Consider the following 20,705-nt stretch of genomic DNA (forward strand, 5'->3'; position numbering starts at 1 on the left):
ACAGCGATGACCACAGCCAATAAATCTCATGAAAATCACAGTCAATGGGCCAAATTATTCCACGTTGCTTTTCTGGATAACTTTACATCTGAGTAAGCAATTCCTTTCAGGAGAGTGGGAAAACAGTTGAAAAAGATGCAAGAAAGGGCATTGGGTGATAAACGTTGGCTGTGCGAGGTTAATGACAGAGTGGAGACTTGTTTTGTTGATGATTGTCTGGATCAACAAAAGGACTGTCTCTACATACAAGCTGCATGCCGAGGTAATTCCTACACCAGGAAAACTGAAATGAACCTTGGTCAAAGACAATAATGCTTTAAGTACTAAATCACAGGCAGCAATAGGGTGAACCATGCAATTATGAGTTTAATATAGATAGCTAATTTGAAGATTGTACTCCTCATTTGGCAAGCATAAGTATATGGGTGGGAATGGAAATTTGCCAGATTTTTGGGGGTACGCAAATGTTTTGTGACCAACGGATTTGTGAGTATTTACATATTCATGCTCAGATGGTCATGGGGTGGTGGCTGGCGGGAGATTGAGATTGGTTTATTGTCATTTACCCCCTGTGAAATTCCTAGTGTGCATTTTTCTTCTTCTTCTGTCGTGTATCTTTTAGACCTGCAGCTCCATTGAGGCGAGCCAGGCCAACGTGTCATCGTCCAGGTCAATCAGACCTCGTTCACCATTCGGTGGCCGGTGTTTGGGGCAACTGGTGACTATGTGCTCCACTGTCTGTGTTGGGTCCCCACACTCGCAGGAGGCGCTGTCCACGAGGCCCCACCTCTTCATCGCTACTCCATAGCGTCCGATGTCTGTCCTCAAGCGGTTGAGGGTTGTCCACTGCTTTTGGGGCAAGTCCTGGCTAGGGACGTCCATGGGGTCATCGATGTAATGGTGTAGCCTAGATGGTTCAGCTGACTACCACTGGTCTCTCCATCTCGTCTTGACCCAGGCGGCCTTGGAAGTGGCCTAGTGTGCATGAAGCTTAGGCTATACAAGCTAGACAGCAAGTTCAACAATGAATGCACACAACAAATGCTGAGCAGCAGGATGGTGCAAAGACTGTTGTATAATCTAAGGTAAATCCAAACATATGGCAGAGTGGCAACAGTGGAAAAACCAAGTGAGGTATAGTTAAGAGTAAGATTATGGGGCAACATGTACGAGAAAGGAGGAAGAAGAATGCAATTGGTTCAAATGGATGAGAGCCATGGAAAGGAAGTTCTTCTTGTGACTGGATTCTGGGTATGCAAGCTCCTGTGTCTTCTCCTTGTAGGTAGAAGAGAGGAATGGAGGTGAACAGGTTGGCAGGCTTCCTTGGCGATACATCCAGCCTTCCTGATGCAGACGACTATCAAAGTCTGTGCCCTACTTGTCTTCAGTTGCACACTCTTGGACAGACACCTCATAGTTGTCACCTTGCAGACCCTTCCTCATTCTCTCAGAATTTTAACCCTATCATCTCCCTGGCAGAGCCACATCCTCCGAGGGAGACCGATTCACTTTATCAATCGTATGGAATTAAAGGCAGGTTGCGGAATCACTTTGCTCAACAATTTTGTCCATTTCAGTCAATCATTTTCTGTTTGAATCAGAATTGATGTTGCTTTTTCATTTTCACATTTCATGGAATCACTTATTATTGACTGTTAATACTCTAATTCCTGAGGAATGTGGATTTTACATGACCAGTTTTCTTTCAATTCAGTCAAAGCATGATCCTGTTTACCTGATTGAAGTACCACCAGCTACTGGTTCTATTCCAGCTCCATTTGATGCGGAGCATTGATTACATCCTGAGCAAATGCACTTACAAAAAAAAAAAAAATTCTACTAAACCCTTAGTTGCACTAAATAAACGAGGAAGCATACGGGGGAGTCTAGTCTCAGGCCACCTGTTCTTTACAGTCCACGTTCCCCAGACTTGTAGAGTTTTAAAACATCTGAGATTTCATTCTACTCACACCAACAACATCATAATCATATATTTATATAGATTATTCTACGAGGCAAAATATCCTGAACAGTTTCACAGAAAAAATAGCCAAACTTCAACAAAGATCCATTTAACATAAACGATATTATTTTTACTTCCTGGCTTGTTGCCTTTAAGACCAATTTCATTTGAATGATTAGACTTCCTTGCAACATTACTCTTGCCAGATGCAGCAAATGGCCTTGAGGGAACACCATATTCAAAGCTGCATGTGGATAGAGGATAGAGGAAACCCCAGTTCTAAACCATTGATAATTATCCCTTGGTTGGTGACAGTCAAATTGAGGTGCAAAACTTCTCATTATTCCTTTCACTCATGAGAATTGAGAGCGGCTGCTTTCTCCATCAGGAATAAATGTAGTTAATGCTCTTTCAACTGTCCTATCATCACTATATACATCACATTTTGGGTCACACAGCAAGGAAACAGGCCCTTCAAGCCCATACTGAGCATCACACACCCATTCACACCCATTTTATGCTCCATTGAGTGTTCGAACATCTCAACCTGAGGAACTCTCCAAGTGGTCCACCTGCAAAGTGAAGCAGCGCTAATGGACCAGGTAACACTTATGCCTCGCAATGCAATGGACTCTGTTGAGAAGCTGCAGTGTGCACAGCGGCCGATAATGCACATTTACATCTGTGCACAGCTGGAGGCAGAAAATCCACCCATGACCTCACCTCTGCATCCAGCTGCTACACTGTTACACCGAGACCAATGGAACAGATCCCAAAGACGTGCGGGGTTGCAGGTTAATAGGTCACTGTAAACTGTGCCAGTGTGAGGGGAGTGGATGAGAAAGTGGGATACCATAGAACTAGTTGAACATGCTTGCCTTGGACTTGGTGGGCCGAAGGGCCTGTTTCCATGATGCATCTGTCAATGAGTCAATGAGATGTACTTTGTACCTGTTCCCTAAACTCTCCCAGAGACTCTCCCTGGTGCATCTGAGCCGATATGGTCCCATTTATTTGAATAGGATGATCGACTTGGACTGTAAAGATAAGCAAAGATAATTGACTTTGCTTTTTAAGTTGATTTTAATTAATATTTTTAATCCATTTACACAAGGTGAATGTGGTTTTAAATGAACATATTATTTTTAAAGTGTTTTAATTAATATTTAATTTTTTTCAAGTTTCTAGCTCTCTCTGCCTATCGGGGACATATAGAAACAAACGAAGGTAAAGGTCTTTGCGAATGAGAACAGTCCATTGGTCATCAGGGCAGTCTGATGGAGCAGCATAGTGCATCCACTGAAGAAGGGTTTCGGCCCGAAACGTTGCCTATTTCCTTCGCTCCATAGATGCTGCCTCGCCCGCTGAGTTTCTCCAGCACTTTTGTCTACCTTCGATTTTCCAGCATCTGCAGTTCCTTCTTGAAAATCCACTTCACCATCTCTGCGACCCAATTTGATCCTGACCTTCGGTGCTGTTTATCTAGTTTGCACGTTCTCCCTGTGACTACATGGGCTTCCCCTCCCTGCATCATTCCAAAAACACATGGCCCGATTTGTTAACAGGTCACACTGTAAATAGCTCTTGGTGTGCAGGTGAGCAGCAGAATTTGAGAGGAGTTGACGGGATGCAGGGAGAATAAAATGGGATTAGTGTAAATTTAGCACAGAAGCGTGCATGCTTGGAGGGCTGAAGGGCTCGTTCCCTTGCTGTACGACTGTGACTCTAATACCCCTGACCCACTTAGGAAACCTGAACGGAAACCTCTGGAGACTTTGCGCCCCACCCAAGGTTTCCGTGCGGTTCCCGGGGATTGCAGGTGGTTGCCAGAGGTTGCAGGTAGTGGAAGCAGGTAGGGAGACTGACACATACCTCCGGGAACCGCACGGAAACCTTGGGTGGGGCACAAAGTCTCCAGAGGTTTCCGTTCAGGTTTCCTAAGTGGGACGGGGGCATTACTTTCCACAAGTTGGCAGAAGGCTTCACCTCACATAACGATCCAAGCATGATTTGAGGAGCCAAGCGCTGGATAAGGTGAGTGTGACTGTCGACATTGCAAAAAATATAAATGCAAACCACAAAACGGATAACACTTGCTCCGACCAATGTCGTTTACATCATTGTGGTAATAGATATATTAAATGCATCTTTTTTTTTTACACAGTCTTTGCACTGGATATTCAACCTCTGTGCACTGTCAACTGTTTGGATTTGGAAGTTTAACGTATAAACAAGGATCAGCAAGAATATATACCCTTTGTCTCATAAATGCCACAATGTCACACGGAGGATAAAACGGCGAAGTTTGTCAACAAACAGCAAAAAAATATCCAATTATGCTCTGCCAGAGAAATCCAATTACCTGCAGGTTTGGACACAGCTGCAGTAATTGGTGATCTGCACTTTTGGTCAGCAGACAATTGGGATGATGAAGGCAATTAAACACAAAGACTACACATGCCCTGCAGAGGTTATTGTGGCTGCCGTATCAAAGCTCATCAATTTCAAAATAAGACGAATGGAAGCTGCCTCCCAATCTCTTCAGCCGCGGAGGCAACCAAAATATTAGTGAGGTGATCATAAGGTAAATTATGTCAATGGAATGACAAATGAAGGCTTTGCAAAAAATGGAGAGGAATAATTACAGGCCCAGAATATAATTGAGCAATTTGATGGTCCTGTACGTGAGCTGTCGTTTTGATGTGAAGTGCTGTCACGGCCTGTAACACTACTGGAATCAGACAGGCCTCGTCCACTTTGATCTACGCTTAGGCAAATGAAATGAGGTCAAAATCTGGTCATTAAAATCTCCCTTGTGTGATTAAAGTTTTTTTTTAAACTTAAACAGGAGATTTAATTTTTTTTTTAAATCAGACGTCGTGAAGCACAAATTGTCAGCACGATAATAAAGAACAGGAGGCAACAAGCTGGAAAGGTGGACTAACGGGATGAAGATGTTCTTAAAGCTAGGCATAATTCAACAAAAGACCATATCAATTAAATAAGAGAACACATGTACATTTATGCGACTTGATATCGTGTGTGTGTGTGTGTGTGTATATATCGTTTTACGTAGGGATTCGCAGGTTAACAGAGGTGTAAGTAATATTGATAAATATAGGTAGCAATTTTTCCTGAACTGTTTTTAGTATTTGCATGCAGCAATTAAGAAAGATTACAAGATATCCTTGTACAAACGTTACTAATAAAATAAATTAAAAAAAGAAAAAAAAAAAGATTACATTGTCTAATTCTGAATATTTTACCAGTTCTTTGGGTTTCACCACTTTCATGAAGACGCCACGAGTGCTTGCTTCTCTTTGTTCTTTTTGGGTTACCTTCCTTGCATCCAAGAACTTCAGGTTTGGCATCTTATGAAGAATGAAGAACCTGGAAAAGGAATCACGAGAGAGGTCTCAGTTAATAACCGTCATTCTTCTCCCAGTAGCTGGCCCGACGGGAGAGCTACACCCGATGAAGGAAAACAATATATTAGAAAGAAAGCAGTGGCAAACAGGTCCACACTGGATGGTACAGAATACACACAGGAAATTGGACACAAAAGATACAAAATGGAACCTGCAAAGAAACCCTTGGCATCAAGCCTCCTTAAAATATGGGGAAAAAAGCCATTGAAACGTTGCCTTTATCGACACCAGGACACCCCAAAGGACATTCTTTTCATTGAAGAACATTTGAAGCATGATATTGTGACAATACAGGAACACAGTGAAGAATCTCTACATAGCAAGAGCCCAGAGCATTGGGGAAAAAAAACAAGATAACAGTTCTGATTGAGGAACAAACAAATACAAAATTAAAAAAATAGTGAATTCCCTGAGTAGTACCATGGGATGATTGTTCCCTGCCAGAGGAGGAACTTGGAGTTTTTGTTAAGCATCGCGTCCAGAAATCAGACCTCAGACAGTGCTGTGTGGTCTTGGTACTGCACTGCATGGTTAGTTAATTCAGATCATAAACCACAGCTCTCTGACCCAGACTTAAGAAGGTAACCTTAAATCTAACATCAACTTCAAAAAGAAAAATATCTAAAATTCTGGTAAGATAACTATTAACAACACAAGTAGGGAGCAAAGTCACATTGCAGATGTAGTTGTAAACTGTTTTATTTCACAAAACCATGAGCAGTCGAAATTTGACGAGAGTTTGGCTACAAGCAGAATAATACTATAATTTTCCCTGTAATTTGTTGATGAAACGATGTCAGCAAAGCTTGCTGAGAAGTCACAGCAAGGCTAACACGATACCTGAGGCAGGGAAGGCAACTGTGTCTCCTCATTCCTTTATCAGTTCATATGATGATTAACCACTCAACTCTCCTTAAACAGGTTGCATATTCTAACATTTGTAGCAAAGAACTGCGGATTAAGTGCAGGTGTATTCAACTTAATAACAGGCAAGGAATACATGATATGAGAAATCAGAGTCGGAAAGAAGTAGTCAGCAACAAGTCTTTCAGCCCCATAGTGTTTGCACTGACCATCAAACACCAAAAATCATAAGAGATACAGTCAGAGCAGTATTAGACCATTCAGCGAATCAAGTCTACTCTGCCATTCAATCATGGCTGATCTTTCTCTCCCTCCTGACCCCATTCTCCTGCCTTCTCCCCATAACTCTGATGTCGTCCCAGACTAACTCAGCGGGTCAGGCAGCATTTCTGAAGAAAAGGAATCCGTGATGTTTCAGGTCTCGTTCCTGGTTTAAGAAGACATTATTTTGAGAGGTAATTAGGCCTTTCTGTCAAGCCAGTCATTCCGTCGGATGGGTGTGTTGCCACATGCCTCTGCAGTTTAATTTTGTACTTAAGCGAGGAACACGTTTGAAGTGGCTGTCTGACGCTGGCAGAACGCCAGGCACCAAGACAACAATCCTGAAGAATTTCTGCTGATTCAAGCTTCTGATTATATTTAGTTTAAAAACTCAAGATAGACACAAAGTGCTGATGTTACTCAACAAGCCAGATAATATCTCTGGAGAAGATGGATAGGTGATGTTTTGGGTCGGGACCCTTCTTCAGCCTTGAAACGTCACCTATCCTTCTTCTCCAGATATGCAGCCTGAGGGGTCACAGTTTAAGGATAAGGGGGAAATCCTTTAAAACCGAGATGAGGAGAACTTTTTTCACACAGAGAGTAGTGAATCTCTGGAACTCTCTGCCACAGAGGGTAGTTGAGGCCAGTTCATTGGCTATATTTAAGAGGGAGTTAGATGTGGCCCTTGTGGCCAAGGGGATCAGAGGGTATGGAGAGAAGGCAGGTACGGGATACTGAGTTGGATGATCAGCCATGATCATATTGAATGGCGGTGCAGGCTCGAAGGGCCAAATGGCCTACTCCTGCACCTAATTTCTATGTTCTATGTTTCTATGAGTTACTCCAGCATTTAGTGCCTTTATTCAGTGTAAACCAGCATCTTCACTTTCTTCCTACTCATTTGCACTCATTTTATATTAAATTATTCCACCACTTATAGGCATTGAGAAAAACGTCCAGCTGGTCAAATAACCACCCAACCCATTGGTCTTTGGGATATGGGTGGAAACTGGAGAATCTTGAGGATGCTCTCTTATCAGATGAAGAATTTTAAAACAGCACACAATCAACACTGGAGGGCAGGATTAAACCTAGATTTAGTTTAGACTGATGATAGACAAAAAAAGTTGGAGTAACTCAGCGAGACAGGCAACATCTCTGGAGAGAAGGAATTGGGGATAATAAACAACAGACCATAGGTGCAGGAGTAGGCCAATTCGACCCTTCGAGCCAGCACCGCCATTCACAGTGATCATGGCTGATCATGCACAATCAGTACCCCGTTCCTGCCTTCTCCCCTTATCCCCTGACTCAGCTACCTTTAAGATCTCTATCTAACTCTCTCTTGAAAGCATCCAGAGAATTGGCCTCCACCGCCCTCTGAGGCAGAGAATTCTACAGATTCACAACTCTGTGTGAAAAAGCTTTTCCTCATCTCCGTTCTAAATGGCTTACCCCTTATTCTTAAACTGTGTCCCCTGGTTCTGGACTCCACCAACAATGGGAAACATTTCTCCTGCCTCTAGCGTGTCCAAACCCTTAATAATCTTATTTGTTTCGATAAGATCCCTCTCATCCTTCTAAATTCCAGAGTATACAATGTTTCGGGTCTAGACCCTTCTTCAGACTGGTTAGGGATAAGGGAAACAAGAGATATAGACAGTGATGTGGAGAGATAAAGAACAATGAACAAAAGATATGCAAAAAAAGTTTAGTTTAGATTAATGTATTGTCATATGTACTGAGTAACAGTAAAAAAAATATTTGTTGCATGCTATCCAGATAGCGGAAAATACTATACGTGATTACAATCGAGCCATCCACAGTGTACAGATACAGGGTAAAGGGAATAATGTTCAGTGCTCGAAAAAGTCCAGCAACGTCCGATTAATGATAGTCCGAGGGTTTGCAATGTGGTAGATGGTAGGTCAGAAATGCTGCCTAGTTGGCGATAGGGTGGTTCAGTTGCCTGATAAAGGCTTAGAATAAATTGTTGGGGAGAGTTGGCAAGGTCGCTGGAGCTGTGAGATTGACACACTCCTCCTGTGCCATCATACTCGTCAAAGTCAAATGCTGGACTAGGAATTTTGCATTGTATGCATTTGCAGCTAATACCAGCTTACAAAATGAGAATGCGCTCCGGTTTTAGAAATTACCAGGCAGGAATTCACACATGTTGGGAAAATGAACGGGAGACTCAAATAAAAAATATTTAATATTCTGTGATGCAATTGGTTCATACATTGCTTACAAGTAAATCATCTACGCTTGAGGGAGCCAGCGAGACTATTCCTTGAAATAAATGGCAGGTTGTTATTTCTTGGAGAGAAACTTGTGGCTTTCTGTGTCTCATCTCACCTTAAGTGCTGCAGTGATTGCACATAAATATCAGTGCCTGCCCATTAGTCTCACCAAGATCTTGACAACAAATTATGGCCCTTTGTGTTCGGTTCAGTCAGTCAGTCACACTCTGCCAAAAACTACAGTTCTTCAACTACCATTTAGATATAATGGATGTCTTTTTAAAAAGAAACACAAAGAAAATAGTTTTCCCCACAAAATAAATAAGAGTAAATGCACTCAATGGATTTCTTGAACCTTTCACTTTAGCTGCAATGTAGTCAAAGTTGGGATTCATATAAAATACAAGGGACCAGGAGAAATCCATTATTGGGGCTCAACACTTCTACTGCTTTCAGTGAATTCTGTTACTCGATATTTTTATTTCCCAAAGAATCTCCCGTTACTGCGGTCATCATTTCCTTTAACCCCTAATTTTATTTGTATATACTGTATTTTCCAGCAAACACTATTGCAGGTAACATACTATTGACTGTAAGCCTGGCTGAGATTGCACAGTCTTACTAAATCTGAGATTGAAAGTTTTAATATGTTGGTGACTGTTCCTTAATGAATGGCACAAATGCAAAATATCAAAAGATGCTGGGAATCTGAAATATAGACAGAAAACTCTGGAAAACAGACAAAGATGCATTTGCGGAAAGGAAAACAGAGATAATATTTTATGATAATATCAAATACTGGACTCAGTGCTTCTTAAACTGGTGAATAATAATAATAATTTTAATAAACTTTATTACGGACTCAAGGTCCAGACAAGGGGCAACATTACATAAAAATGCATTGCATATTAAAAAAATATCAGAAAGTACATATAAAATCTTAGTATATCACTTATAAAAGCATAAATTATATATTAAAAAAAACAATACATGAATTAAAAATCCAGATTAAAAGAATGATCAATGTCCTACAACGAGACAATGATACCAGTGTCTCCACAGCTGGGATTCGTAGCGTGTAGGGCTAACCCTTATGTTTGACAAGGCAACAATAATTACATTTTTAGAGTCATTTATCCTGCAAGTGAATTTATACATATGATTTCTTAGGATAGCTTCTAAAGTACTGACTCCTGCAGTCACAAACATGTTACTAGCACTGCACCATCTAGGTTTCCTTAGCAGTGTTCTCATGGCATCATTATATGCCACCTTTAGTCTCTGCAAACTTGTCTTTCCATAGTTTGACCACAGGTGCGCAGTGTAGAGTGGTGTGCAGTGTGCTCCAAATAGCGACATCTTCACCACATCTGCACATGCACCAAATTTACGCAAGGGAATGATTCACCCAAGGGTGAATTAAATTATTTTGGGGTGAATTAAACTACAGGGGTGAATAAAGGGTGAATTACTTAATTTATTCAGATATAATACATAAGGTAGAATAAGAGGAAAATTACCAAAAAACATAAGACAATTTAGTCGAGGGTGACTGCAATTTTGTGATAAAGACTCAAGGGGGAATGACACTGAAATAGTTTAAGAGGCACTGCACTGGAGGATACAGGTTCAAGGTGAGGGGCAAAATTGAAAGGAGATGTGCGGGAGGAACAATTATCTTTACAGAGGGTGGTGAGGGCTGGAAGAGTGAGGGGGTGGAGGTGGAAGCAGATATGTTAGTGGCATTTAAAAGAGTTTTGGATAAACTTATGGACGTGCAGTAAATGGCGGGGTGTGGATTATTTACAGGGACATAAGAGTGATTTTGGCATCATGTTGGGCACAGACATGGTGGGCTGAAGAACCTGTTCCTGAGCTGTACTGTTCTATGTTCTATGTTATGCTGATGGCCCAACGTATTTACTCTTTTTCCCTCCCCACAGATGCCGAGTATTTCTGGCACTGTCTGTTTTATTTACTGTCACGAATATGTCACACCTCAATACCAGGCAAGCCATGAATAAATTCCGCAAAACTTAATTCCATTTCGTTCTCATCTTGTTCACCGCCGTGAATTGGTGGATCAAAATTTTTGAGAGAAATAGGGAGAAGCAGTGGTTTGGGAAGACATTATTTTGAGAGATAATTAGGCCTTTCTGTCAAGCCAGTCATTCTGTAGGATGGGTGTGTTGCCACATGCCTCTGCAGTTTAATTTTGTACTTATGCGAGGAACACGTTTGAAGTGGCTGTCTGACGCTGGCAGAACGCCAGGCACCAAGACAATGATCTTAAAGAATTTCTGCTGATTCAAGCTTCTGAGTACATTTAGTTTTAAAATTCTCGACACAAAGTGCTGGAGTTACTCAACGGCACAGGCAACAACTCTGGAGAAGATGGATAGCATAGGTGACATTTTGGGTCGGAACTCTTCTCCACACCCGAAACTTCACCTGTCCTTCTTCTCCAGAGATGCTGCCCGACCCGTTGAGTTACTCCAGCACTTTGTGTCTATATTTGGCCTAAACCAGCATCTGCAGTATCTTGTTTCTACTTTTAAAACTCAGCAGTCCTCTCCAGTGGTTTGACACATGCTGGTTGTGTAAGAAGGAAGGAGGGAGGGAGGGGAGGGAGGGGAGGGCAGATGATTTCAGGAACTCTGCGATGGCAGTGTTTGCCACCTGCAGTTTACAAAATTAACAAGAAAAAAATCCAAACGGAAGATGGAATTCAGAAAAACTTTACCAAAGGATGAATGCTATATGGCTCATAAAGTGTTTATATGTACAGTGGTGCAGCTGGTAGAGCTGCTGCCTCACAGCTCCAGAGACCCAGCTTTGATTCTGACCTTAGGTGCTGTCTGTGCGGAGTTTGCACGTTCTCTTTGGGACAGTGTGGGTTTCTATGGGTGCTCCGGTTTTCCCCCACATCCCAAAGTTGTGCGGGTTTGGAGATTATTTGCCTTCTGTAAATTGCCCCGAGAGTGTAGGGAGTGAATGGGAAAGTGGGGGAACAGAGCGATTGTGAACGGGATGGTTGGCATGGTCTCTGGGCCGAAGGGCCTGTTGCCTTCCTACAGCTTTCAGTCAATCTATGCCATAAACATGATTCTTAAACCATTGCTGACCAAAACCTTAGTGAAAGCAATTAGTCAATTTTAATAAAGACTGTAAATAAAATATCTTCCCTGCTGCATAATTGACAGTTCAAATTTCTCCAGATGTTCTGGAAACCTAATCATGCACATCTAAGGTTCCACTCATGCAACCAACATTTATGGTCATTTATTCAATATCATCCTGAACGGGTTAGTTTGTTGTGCTTGATTTTACTCCAATGGAGGATCTTTAGAAGTTTAACAATGATAAAGTCTGGCAGCATCATCAAGGACCCACACAATCCGGGCCATACACTCATCTCCCCACTACCTTCAGGTAGAAGGTACAAGAGCCTGAAGACTGCAACGACCAGGTTCAGGAATAGCTCCTTCCCCACAGCCAACAGGCTATTAAACTCAGCTCAGTTAAAACACTGAACATTAATAGCCCATTATCTGTTTATTTGCATTTTATCAGTTCATTTATTCATGTGTGTATATATTTATACAATGGTATATGGACACACTGATCTGTTCTGTATTCGTGCCTACTATGTTCTGTTGTGCTAAAGCAAAGCAAGAATTGCATTGTCCTATCAGGGACACATAACAATAAACTCTCTTGAATTTGAGACTTTCAGATTGGCAATGAACTATGGAGAGGCAAAAGTGGAAAAGTGCAAGGACAGGCACGAACTGGGATTTAAAAGACACCAAGAAAGTTGCTATTGGAACCACACTCAATGAGCCTTGATATTAACTGACATGGGCGACCTGGTTCCTTTCTAACTCAGAGGCACACATGTAGACACATTAATAAATGGGTTTCTTTTACCGAACGCTGTCATAATGCAAAGACCAAGTTTACCCAATCACACCCTCCGAGGTAAAATAACACAGATGGAGGCAATTCAAAATTGAAATGAGAGCAGATGGAAGTGCATGACATTACGAGAGACATAGATTAGGTATACTGTCAGAACCTATTTTCCAGGATGAAAATATTAAATACTAAAGGGCATAGCTTTTTGGTGAGAGGGGCCAAGTTTAAGGGAGATGTTTGAAGCAATCTTGTTTTTACACAGAGGGTGGTGAATACCTGTAACACTGCCCTAGGGGTGGTGGTGGAAGCAGATACGATAGCAGCATTTAGGTATGTGGATTTGCAGGGAATAGGGGAATATAGATTAAGTGCGGACAGATGAGTCGGTCTTGGCAGCATGTTCGGTATAAACATTGTGGGCCAAAGGGCCTTTTTCTGCACTGTACTGTTGTATGTTATATAACTATTGGAAAAGACTTACAGTTCAATGTTGCGGATTATTTTGTGCACCTATTGTGCAAGGTGGTTTCTGAAAGTGAGGACGGAGGATTCTTCTGGTCTGCGTGCAACAAAGAGCCTCTAAGGGCCTTTCCCACTTTCACGACCTAATTCACGACCTCTGCCGAGTTTGCCCTTGACTCATATTCGCAGCATGGTCGTAGGCAGGTCGTAGCAGGCCGTGATGCTAGTCGTAGGTACTCATCAAGTGGCATCAAGTATGTTGGGGCATTTTTCTAGCTTGATGAAAAATGTCCACGAGTAAAAAAGGTCGTGAAAGTGGGTCAGGCCCTTTAATGTTCTTCCATCCCTGGCAAATAATAAACACGCCCAAAATTAAAGCAGCCCCAATTTGTAAAATGATATTGTCTCATTCAGAAGAATTTCTCCCCACCCATGCTTAACATGAGCTAAATGGTGCAGGCAGTGACTGACACTTCCAAAAGGCATTCAGCTGCTGACATTCAGCTGCTTGTAGGTAAACCCACCCTGTCATTTTCTAGCCCAGGGCAAGCATAGTGACAGATGTAACAACAAGGAATTACAGATGCTGGTTTACACAAAAGGACACAAAGTGCTGTAGTAACTCAGCAGGTTGGGCAGCATTTCTGGAGAACAAGTGACATTTCGGTTCGGGATCCTTCAGCAGACTGATTGTAATGGAGGGGTGGGGTGGGGGGGGGAAGAAAGCAGGAAGAGAGGAGGGGCAGGACAAAGCCTAGCAAGTAGTAGGTGGATACACGTGAGGGGAGTTATTGATAGGCAGATGGGTGGACAAAGGCCAGAGATGCAAAGGCAGAAAGTATGAGGCAAAAGGGTTGAAGAATTGCAAATTGTGAAGTGAGAAGCAGAATTGTAGGGGGGGAGAAATGGGTGTGAGTCCTTGTGGAGAGACTGGGGATGAGGGGGGGGGGGTGGTAAGATGGTGGGAAAAGGAAAGAGTGGTGGAGAAAAATAGTATTTTCCAAACATACACTGGATCTCCATTTTAATTCCTCTCCCACTCCCATATTGACATTTCTGTCCTGGGCCTCCTCCAGATTCAGATTCCAGAGTGAAACCCCTTTCTGTTTTGCTGCTTTTATCTATAAGCCGGACAATACATTATGAATTTACATCAAACTTAACATATGGTAGCAGCAGGATTTGCTACCTTTCCCATGGTGAGTGTGTTGCATTGCAGAGAATTGAGTAATAAACTCTGGAAGTGAAACCAAACATTACCTGAAAGGGCTGAATGGAGGGAACAGGCTCGTCGTCAAAGATTAATTATGAGGTCGTAAAGGAAACGTTATTGTTGCTCTCAACTTTGGATAAAAATTTGGCGAAATTGCTGCAGCTTCTAACCGACAATAACCGTGAAAGCATTTATTATTTCTCGGTTTCACTGGAAGAAATAGCCAGTCCACATTCTAAAACATACCATTACCTCTGGGAGAAATAAAGGAAAGGGAAAGCTCGGAGTGTGTAAAGTTGAAATGTAATGAAGGTGTTGTTGGGAATGGGTATTTCATAAGAAATGGATTGATATTTTCATTGGTGTATGGAGAAAATCTGTTGTTATCTTCCTTCACAAATCCACCTCGGTAACCATTCCGCACTCAGTGATTGTTATTTTACCATGAATTGGCCTCCCCCTGTTCCGTATATTTCTACTATTCTATGAAAAACCATGATGGGTAAACAGGACCAATGTGCCTCGACAAACAAGCAAAAATGGAATTCACTTTACATTGGAACAAAGCTTGCCACATATAATAGTCCCACCAAACGTTGCCATACCTGGTCATTCATACTTGCATGTAATTGATTCAAGTATTACATCAACATAATTGGAGAAAATTATCTGAATTAATTGGGCGGCACAGTGGCGCAGCGGTAGAGCTACTGCCTTACAGCGCCAGTGACCCGGGTTCAATCCTGACTACGTGTGCTAGTCTGTACGGATTTTGTACATTCTCCCCACACCCGCATGGGTTTTCTCCTAGACCTTTGGGTTCGTCCCACTTTCCAAAGATGTACAGGTTTGTAGGTTAATTGGATTGGTATAAATGTAAATTGTCCTTTGTGTCTGTAGGATAGTGTAAAGGGCCTGTCCCACTTACATGTCCTTGGCACGCAAATTACGCAACCAAGAACACGTAAGTGGGACAGGCCCTTTACTATTCGGAGATCACTGGTCAGTGAGGACTCGGTGGGCCGAAGGGCCTGTTTCTGTGCTGCCTCTTTAACCATTGAACAGGGGACATTTGATGATGCTCTCCAAGGATAGGAGCAAGTGATTTGAAATTAGTGCCAACCTACTGTATATTCAAATTTTTGTTAACAAGTACATCTAACGTACTGAAGAAGGGTTTCAGCCCGAAACGTTGCCTATTTCCTTCGCTCCACAGATGCTGCTGCACCCGCTGAGTTTTTCCAGCACTTTTGTCTACCTTCGATTTTCCAGCATCTGCATTTCGTTCTTGAACATCTAACCAAACACTGGTTTATAATTCCCAACTTTAATTAAGCAACAGTACCCTGTGTGTTCCATCATACAAAGTATGTGTTAGTAAAAAAAAGAGCAGCACATCCTCCCAATTTACTGTGAGCAAAGCCAGAGGAGATGGGCTAATTCTAAATAAATATAGCATTAATTAAATGCTCCATTAGTTTTCCTTCCAACAAAAAAATGTCAGCATCATATACAAAATAAGTACCAGCCATGAAAGCAATAATATATTTCATCTTTATTGCTATAGCTCCAAGGTAAATCAATTTGAGTTAAGCATTTGGAACTAATTTGAATCCCAATATTTTTTCAGTTTTAACAGCACCAGGCAAGGCATGCAATCTTGCAGCAAAAAAACAGCAGCAATCATGATCTATCCAACCACACGCAGATTTTTTTTTCCCGTCAAAGTCCAGGTCAAACACAAAATAATTTCTAATTATGAACTCACTTTTAAATAAAGATGTCATGCAAAAACAACCTGCTGATATGTATTGCTTCTCACACTGGGTGCAAAGGCAACGCAAGGGATCGGCTGGAAGTATTTGTCAGGAGAAAGTGAGCTACATTTAGGGAGAGGATTACAGGTTGCAATAATGAAGCATAAAAACAGGCCCTTCGGCCCAACTCATCCATGCTGAGCAAGACACCCTATCTACGCTATGTTTGCCCGCATTTGGCCAATATCCGTCTGAACCTTTCCTTTCCAATACCTGGCCAAGTCTCTTTTACATGCTATTATCGTATCTGCCTCTAGTACCTCCTCTGGTAGCTTGTTCCATATACCAACTACCATCTATATGAAAAAGTTGAGATGCACAAGGTCTAAGTCACAAGGGACTCTAAGCATGAGGGTGAGTTGTGTGGGACCCAATCAAGTGGTGACCACTGCAGAAGATGACATGTAGGATGATTTGGTGTGTAGGAAGGAACTGCAGATGCTGGTTTACACCAAAGACAGACACAACAAGCTGGAGTAACTCAGCGGGTCAGGCAGCATCTCTGGAAAAGGGGAACAGGTGACGCTTCAAGTCAAGACCCTTCTTCAGGTTTGTTTACAGACAAGATATGAATGGAGGATAAACATAGAAACATAGAAAATAGGTGCAGGAGTAGGGCATTCGGCCCTTCGAGCCTGCACCGCCATCCAATATGATCATGGCTGATCATCCAACTCAGTATCCTGTACCTGCCGTCTCTCCATACCCCCTGATCCCTTTAGCCACAAGGGCCACATCTAACTCCCTCTTAAATATAGCCAATGAACTGGCCTCAACTACCTTTTGTGGCAGAGAATTCCAGAAATTCACCACTCTCTGTGTGAAAAATGTTTTCCTCATCTCGGTCCTAAAAGATTTCCCCCTTATCCTTAAACTGTGACCCCTTGTTCTGGACGTCCCCAACATCGGGAACAATCTTCCTGCATCTAGCTTGTCCAACCCCTTAAGAATTTTGTAAGTTTCTATAAGATCCCCCCTCCATCTACTAAATTCTAGCGAGTACAAACCGAGTCTATCCAGTCTTTCTTCATATGAAAGCCCTGACATCCCAGGAATCATCCCAGGAATCATCCCAGGAATCCCAGTAAAGATGATATGCAACCTAAACTTGAGTAAAAATCCTCAGGAAATACGAAGTGCTGAGATTTCACCAACTTGCTCTGAGCGGAAGCTAAACATTTGACACAAAATTTATCTATGTCCCCAAGGTGAAACCAGGAGGCAGCAAGGGAAAGCAACTACAAGTAGACAGAAACACATCTGCAGCACCTCATTTACATTCCTTGTCATTTCAGATCATTTTATGATGTTGCCAATGGCTTGGATTTTGCAGGAAAATAATGGTTATGCTATCAGTTCCCTGGCATTACAGAGCTAATGTGAAGTTGAAAACAGAAATGTACAAGATCTACTTTGATTTGCCCTAGACTTCTACAAAACCTCAGTAGACTGGTACCTTATGGAGACATTTGTCACTGAAACTTATGAATGGATGTCTATCATTGGCATATATAGTCTGAGGAAGGGTCTCGACCCGAAACGGGGTCTGAAGAAGGGTCTCGACCCGAAGCATCACCAGAGATGCTCCCTGTCCCACTGAGTTACTCCAGCTTTTTGTGTCTATCTTTGGTTTAAGCCAGCATCTGCAGTTCCTTCTTACACAGATGGACAAGACATTGGTGAGGCTACATTTAGAGTATTTTGCTCAGTTTTCGTCACCTTCGTTCTGTTATAGGAAAGAAGTTGTTAAGTTGGAAAGGGTGCAAAAAAGATCTATGAGGATATTGCCAGGACTTGAGGACCAGTGCTATAGGGAGCGGTTGAACAGACTAGGACTCTATTCCTTGGAGCGTTGAGGATGAATGGTAATGTTATAGAGGTGTACAAGATTATGAAAGGTACATAGATGAGGTAAATGCACAGTCTTTTTTTCCAAAATGATCAAAATTACATATCCTTTTTGGACATGTTCAATCACAAAAAAAAGGGTATCCAATCAAATATCCAAGATAAATGGATCAGTATTAATTTTTTGAACTGTTTACTTAAGGGGACTTTGGTGTTTTCCCTGAAGATAGACACAAAAAGTTGGATTAACTCAGCAGGTCAGGTAGCATCTCTGGAGGAAAGGAATAGATGACATCACCTGTTCCTTTTCTCCAGAGATGCTGCCTGACCCTCTGAGTTAGTCCAGCATTCTGTGTCTATAGTCAGTGTAAACCACTGCAGCTCCTTCTTATGCACTTGTTGTTTTCCAAGTTATCACACAATTCCTTATCGACTGTAGCGTTGGTGTCACGGAATTGGCCTTCTCTTTTATAAATGGCCACCCAAAAGGCTGCACAAAACTCAGTTGGCAGATTTCAGCTCAATAACTGAGGGACTTGTCGATTGTAAATCGATGCCGATTGTAAAATGTGGGCTACTATGTTTATTTTAAGAATGTTGCAGTAGATTTGGAATTGAAGATTTAAAATCCGAAGTCACATACAATAAATATATTACAGGAAACTATTAATAAATAGTTGGTTCACGAGTCTGCAATTTCCATTCAGGGTTGTTATGTAATTTCCACTATGACCTATCACAAGGGTCCATTGATGACTAAACTGGGGCTGCATAAATAGCATGGACATTTTATAGCTTGAACATTGATCCTGTTGGACTATTCCATTAATAAGAAAGCACTACATGCCACTAATTGTAGGAGGCAGCATCCACAAAGCAGGAAACCAGATGGCATAGTTTCCTTGCAATAATGGGCTGGTCATTTAGTGCGAGTCATGTGTCATTGTTTAAAATGATAATTTGTCGTTCGTATACAATTTTGAGAGGAATTAAACGTAGAAACATAGAAAATAGGTGTAGGAGTAGGCCATTCGGCCCTTCGATCAACTGATCATCCAGAGTCAGTAGGAAAGAACTGAAGAAAGGTCTTGACCCGAAAAATGTCACCCATTCCTTCTCTCCTGATATGCTGCCTGTCCTGCTGAGTTACTCTAGCATTTTCTGTCTACCATCCAGAATCAGTACCCTGTTCCTGCATTTCCCCCATATCCCTTGATTCCGTTAGCCCTAAGAGCGATATCTAACTCACTCTTGAATACATCTAGTGAATTGGCTCCACTGCCTTCTGTGGCAGAGAATTCCACAGATTCACAACTCTTTGGGTGAAAAAGTGTTTCCTCATCTCAGTCCTAAATGGCCTACCCCTTATTTTTAAATTGTAACCCCTGGTTCTGGACTCCCCCAAAATGGGGAACAATTTTTCTGCATCTAGTCCAACCCCTTAAGAATTTTCTATGTTTCTATGATCCCCTCTTATCCTTCTAAGTTCTAATGAATACAAGCACAGTTGATCCATTTTTTCATCATATGCCAGTCCCACCATCCCGGGATGATAGCGAATTGATAGGGTGTATAGTCAGAACCTTTTGCCCAAAGTGGTAATGTCCAACACTAGAGAGCGCAGATAAAAGGTGAGAGGGGGAAGTTTAAGAAAGATGTGCATTTTTTAGTTTTTAACGAAGAGTGTAGTGGGGGCCTGGAACATATTGTCTGGTGTGGTGGTGGTGGTGGGATGTATAACAGTGGTGGTCGAGGCTGTTAGATGGGCATATGGCAGTGCAGGAAATAGAGGGATATGAATCATGTACAGGCAGGTGAGACCAGTTCAGCACGAGAGTCAAGAGTCAATTTAATTGTCATTTGGACCCCTAGAGGTCCAAACGAAATGCCGTTTCTGCAGCCATACATTACACACAAATAGACCCCAGACACAACATAATTACATTTTACATAAACATCCATCACATAGCTGTGATGGAAGGCCAAAAAAACCTTATCTCTCCACTGCACTCTCCCCCCCCCCGATGTCAGAGTCAAAGTCAAAGCCCCCAGCACAAAGACGTTGTGGGCCGAAGGACCTGTTCCTGTGCTATATTGTTTTATGTCTACGTTCTATTTTTGCTTTCAATATATATATATTAGAAAATGACATCAAGACAAAAAATAATACCAAAACATTATTACAATATTGTGTTTAAGAAGGAACTGCAGATGCTGGAAAATCAAAGGTGGACAAAAATGCTGGAGAAACTCAGAGGGTGCAGCAGCATCTATGGAGCGAAGGAAATAGGCAACGTTTCGGGCCGATTTCCTTTGCCCCATAGATGCTGCCTCACCCACTGAATTTCTCCAGCACTATTACAATATTGTTCTAAGTTTATTTTTGCAGATGGGACCAGGAAGAAAATCAAGTTGGGGATATGTAAGTATTTTAATTTTCCAATGTGTGCTAAATCACCTGGAACTGCTACTTGTTTGTAAGAGTCACCTCCATTGTCTCCTTGCGTGACTTTTCCCATAATCAGTCATCATCAGGGTTCAAGAAACAGAGACATAACTGCATAACGCCCTCAATATACTGGACATTATCCAAGATATTTTCTTCTTCTGAGGCTAGTAATTGTGAAAGGCAAAACGTTGACACGCAAGAAAAGGGTTGGTGGCAGTTTCTATTATTTGTCCCAT

General features: G+C 41.9%; 1 protein-coding gene across 1 annotated transcript in view; it reads right to left on the minus strand.

The window, feature by feature from the left end:
• Nucleotides 1-20,705, minus strand: part of lrmda (leucine rich melanocyte differentiation associated) — a 664,257-nt gene that overhangs the window by 207,697 nt on the left and 435,855 nt on the right. The window contains exon 5 of the mRNA XM_055661701.1: nucleotides 5,230-5,353. Coding sequence (XP_055517676.1) covers nucleotides 5,230-5,353 — 124 coding nt within the window. The remainder of the gene's footprint in view (nucleotides 1-5,229; nucleotides 5,354-20,705) is intronic.

Source organism: Leucoraja erinacea, chromosome 34, assembly GCF_028641065.1.
Source record: "Leucoraja erinacea ecotype New England chromosome 34, Leri_hhj_1, whole genome shotgun sequence".
In the NCBI taxonomy this organism is placed as follows: domain Eukaryota; kingdom Metazoa; phylum Chordata; class Chondrichthyes; order Rajiformes; family Rajidae; genus Leucoraja; species Leucoraja erinaceus.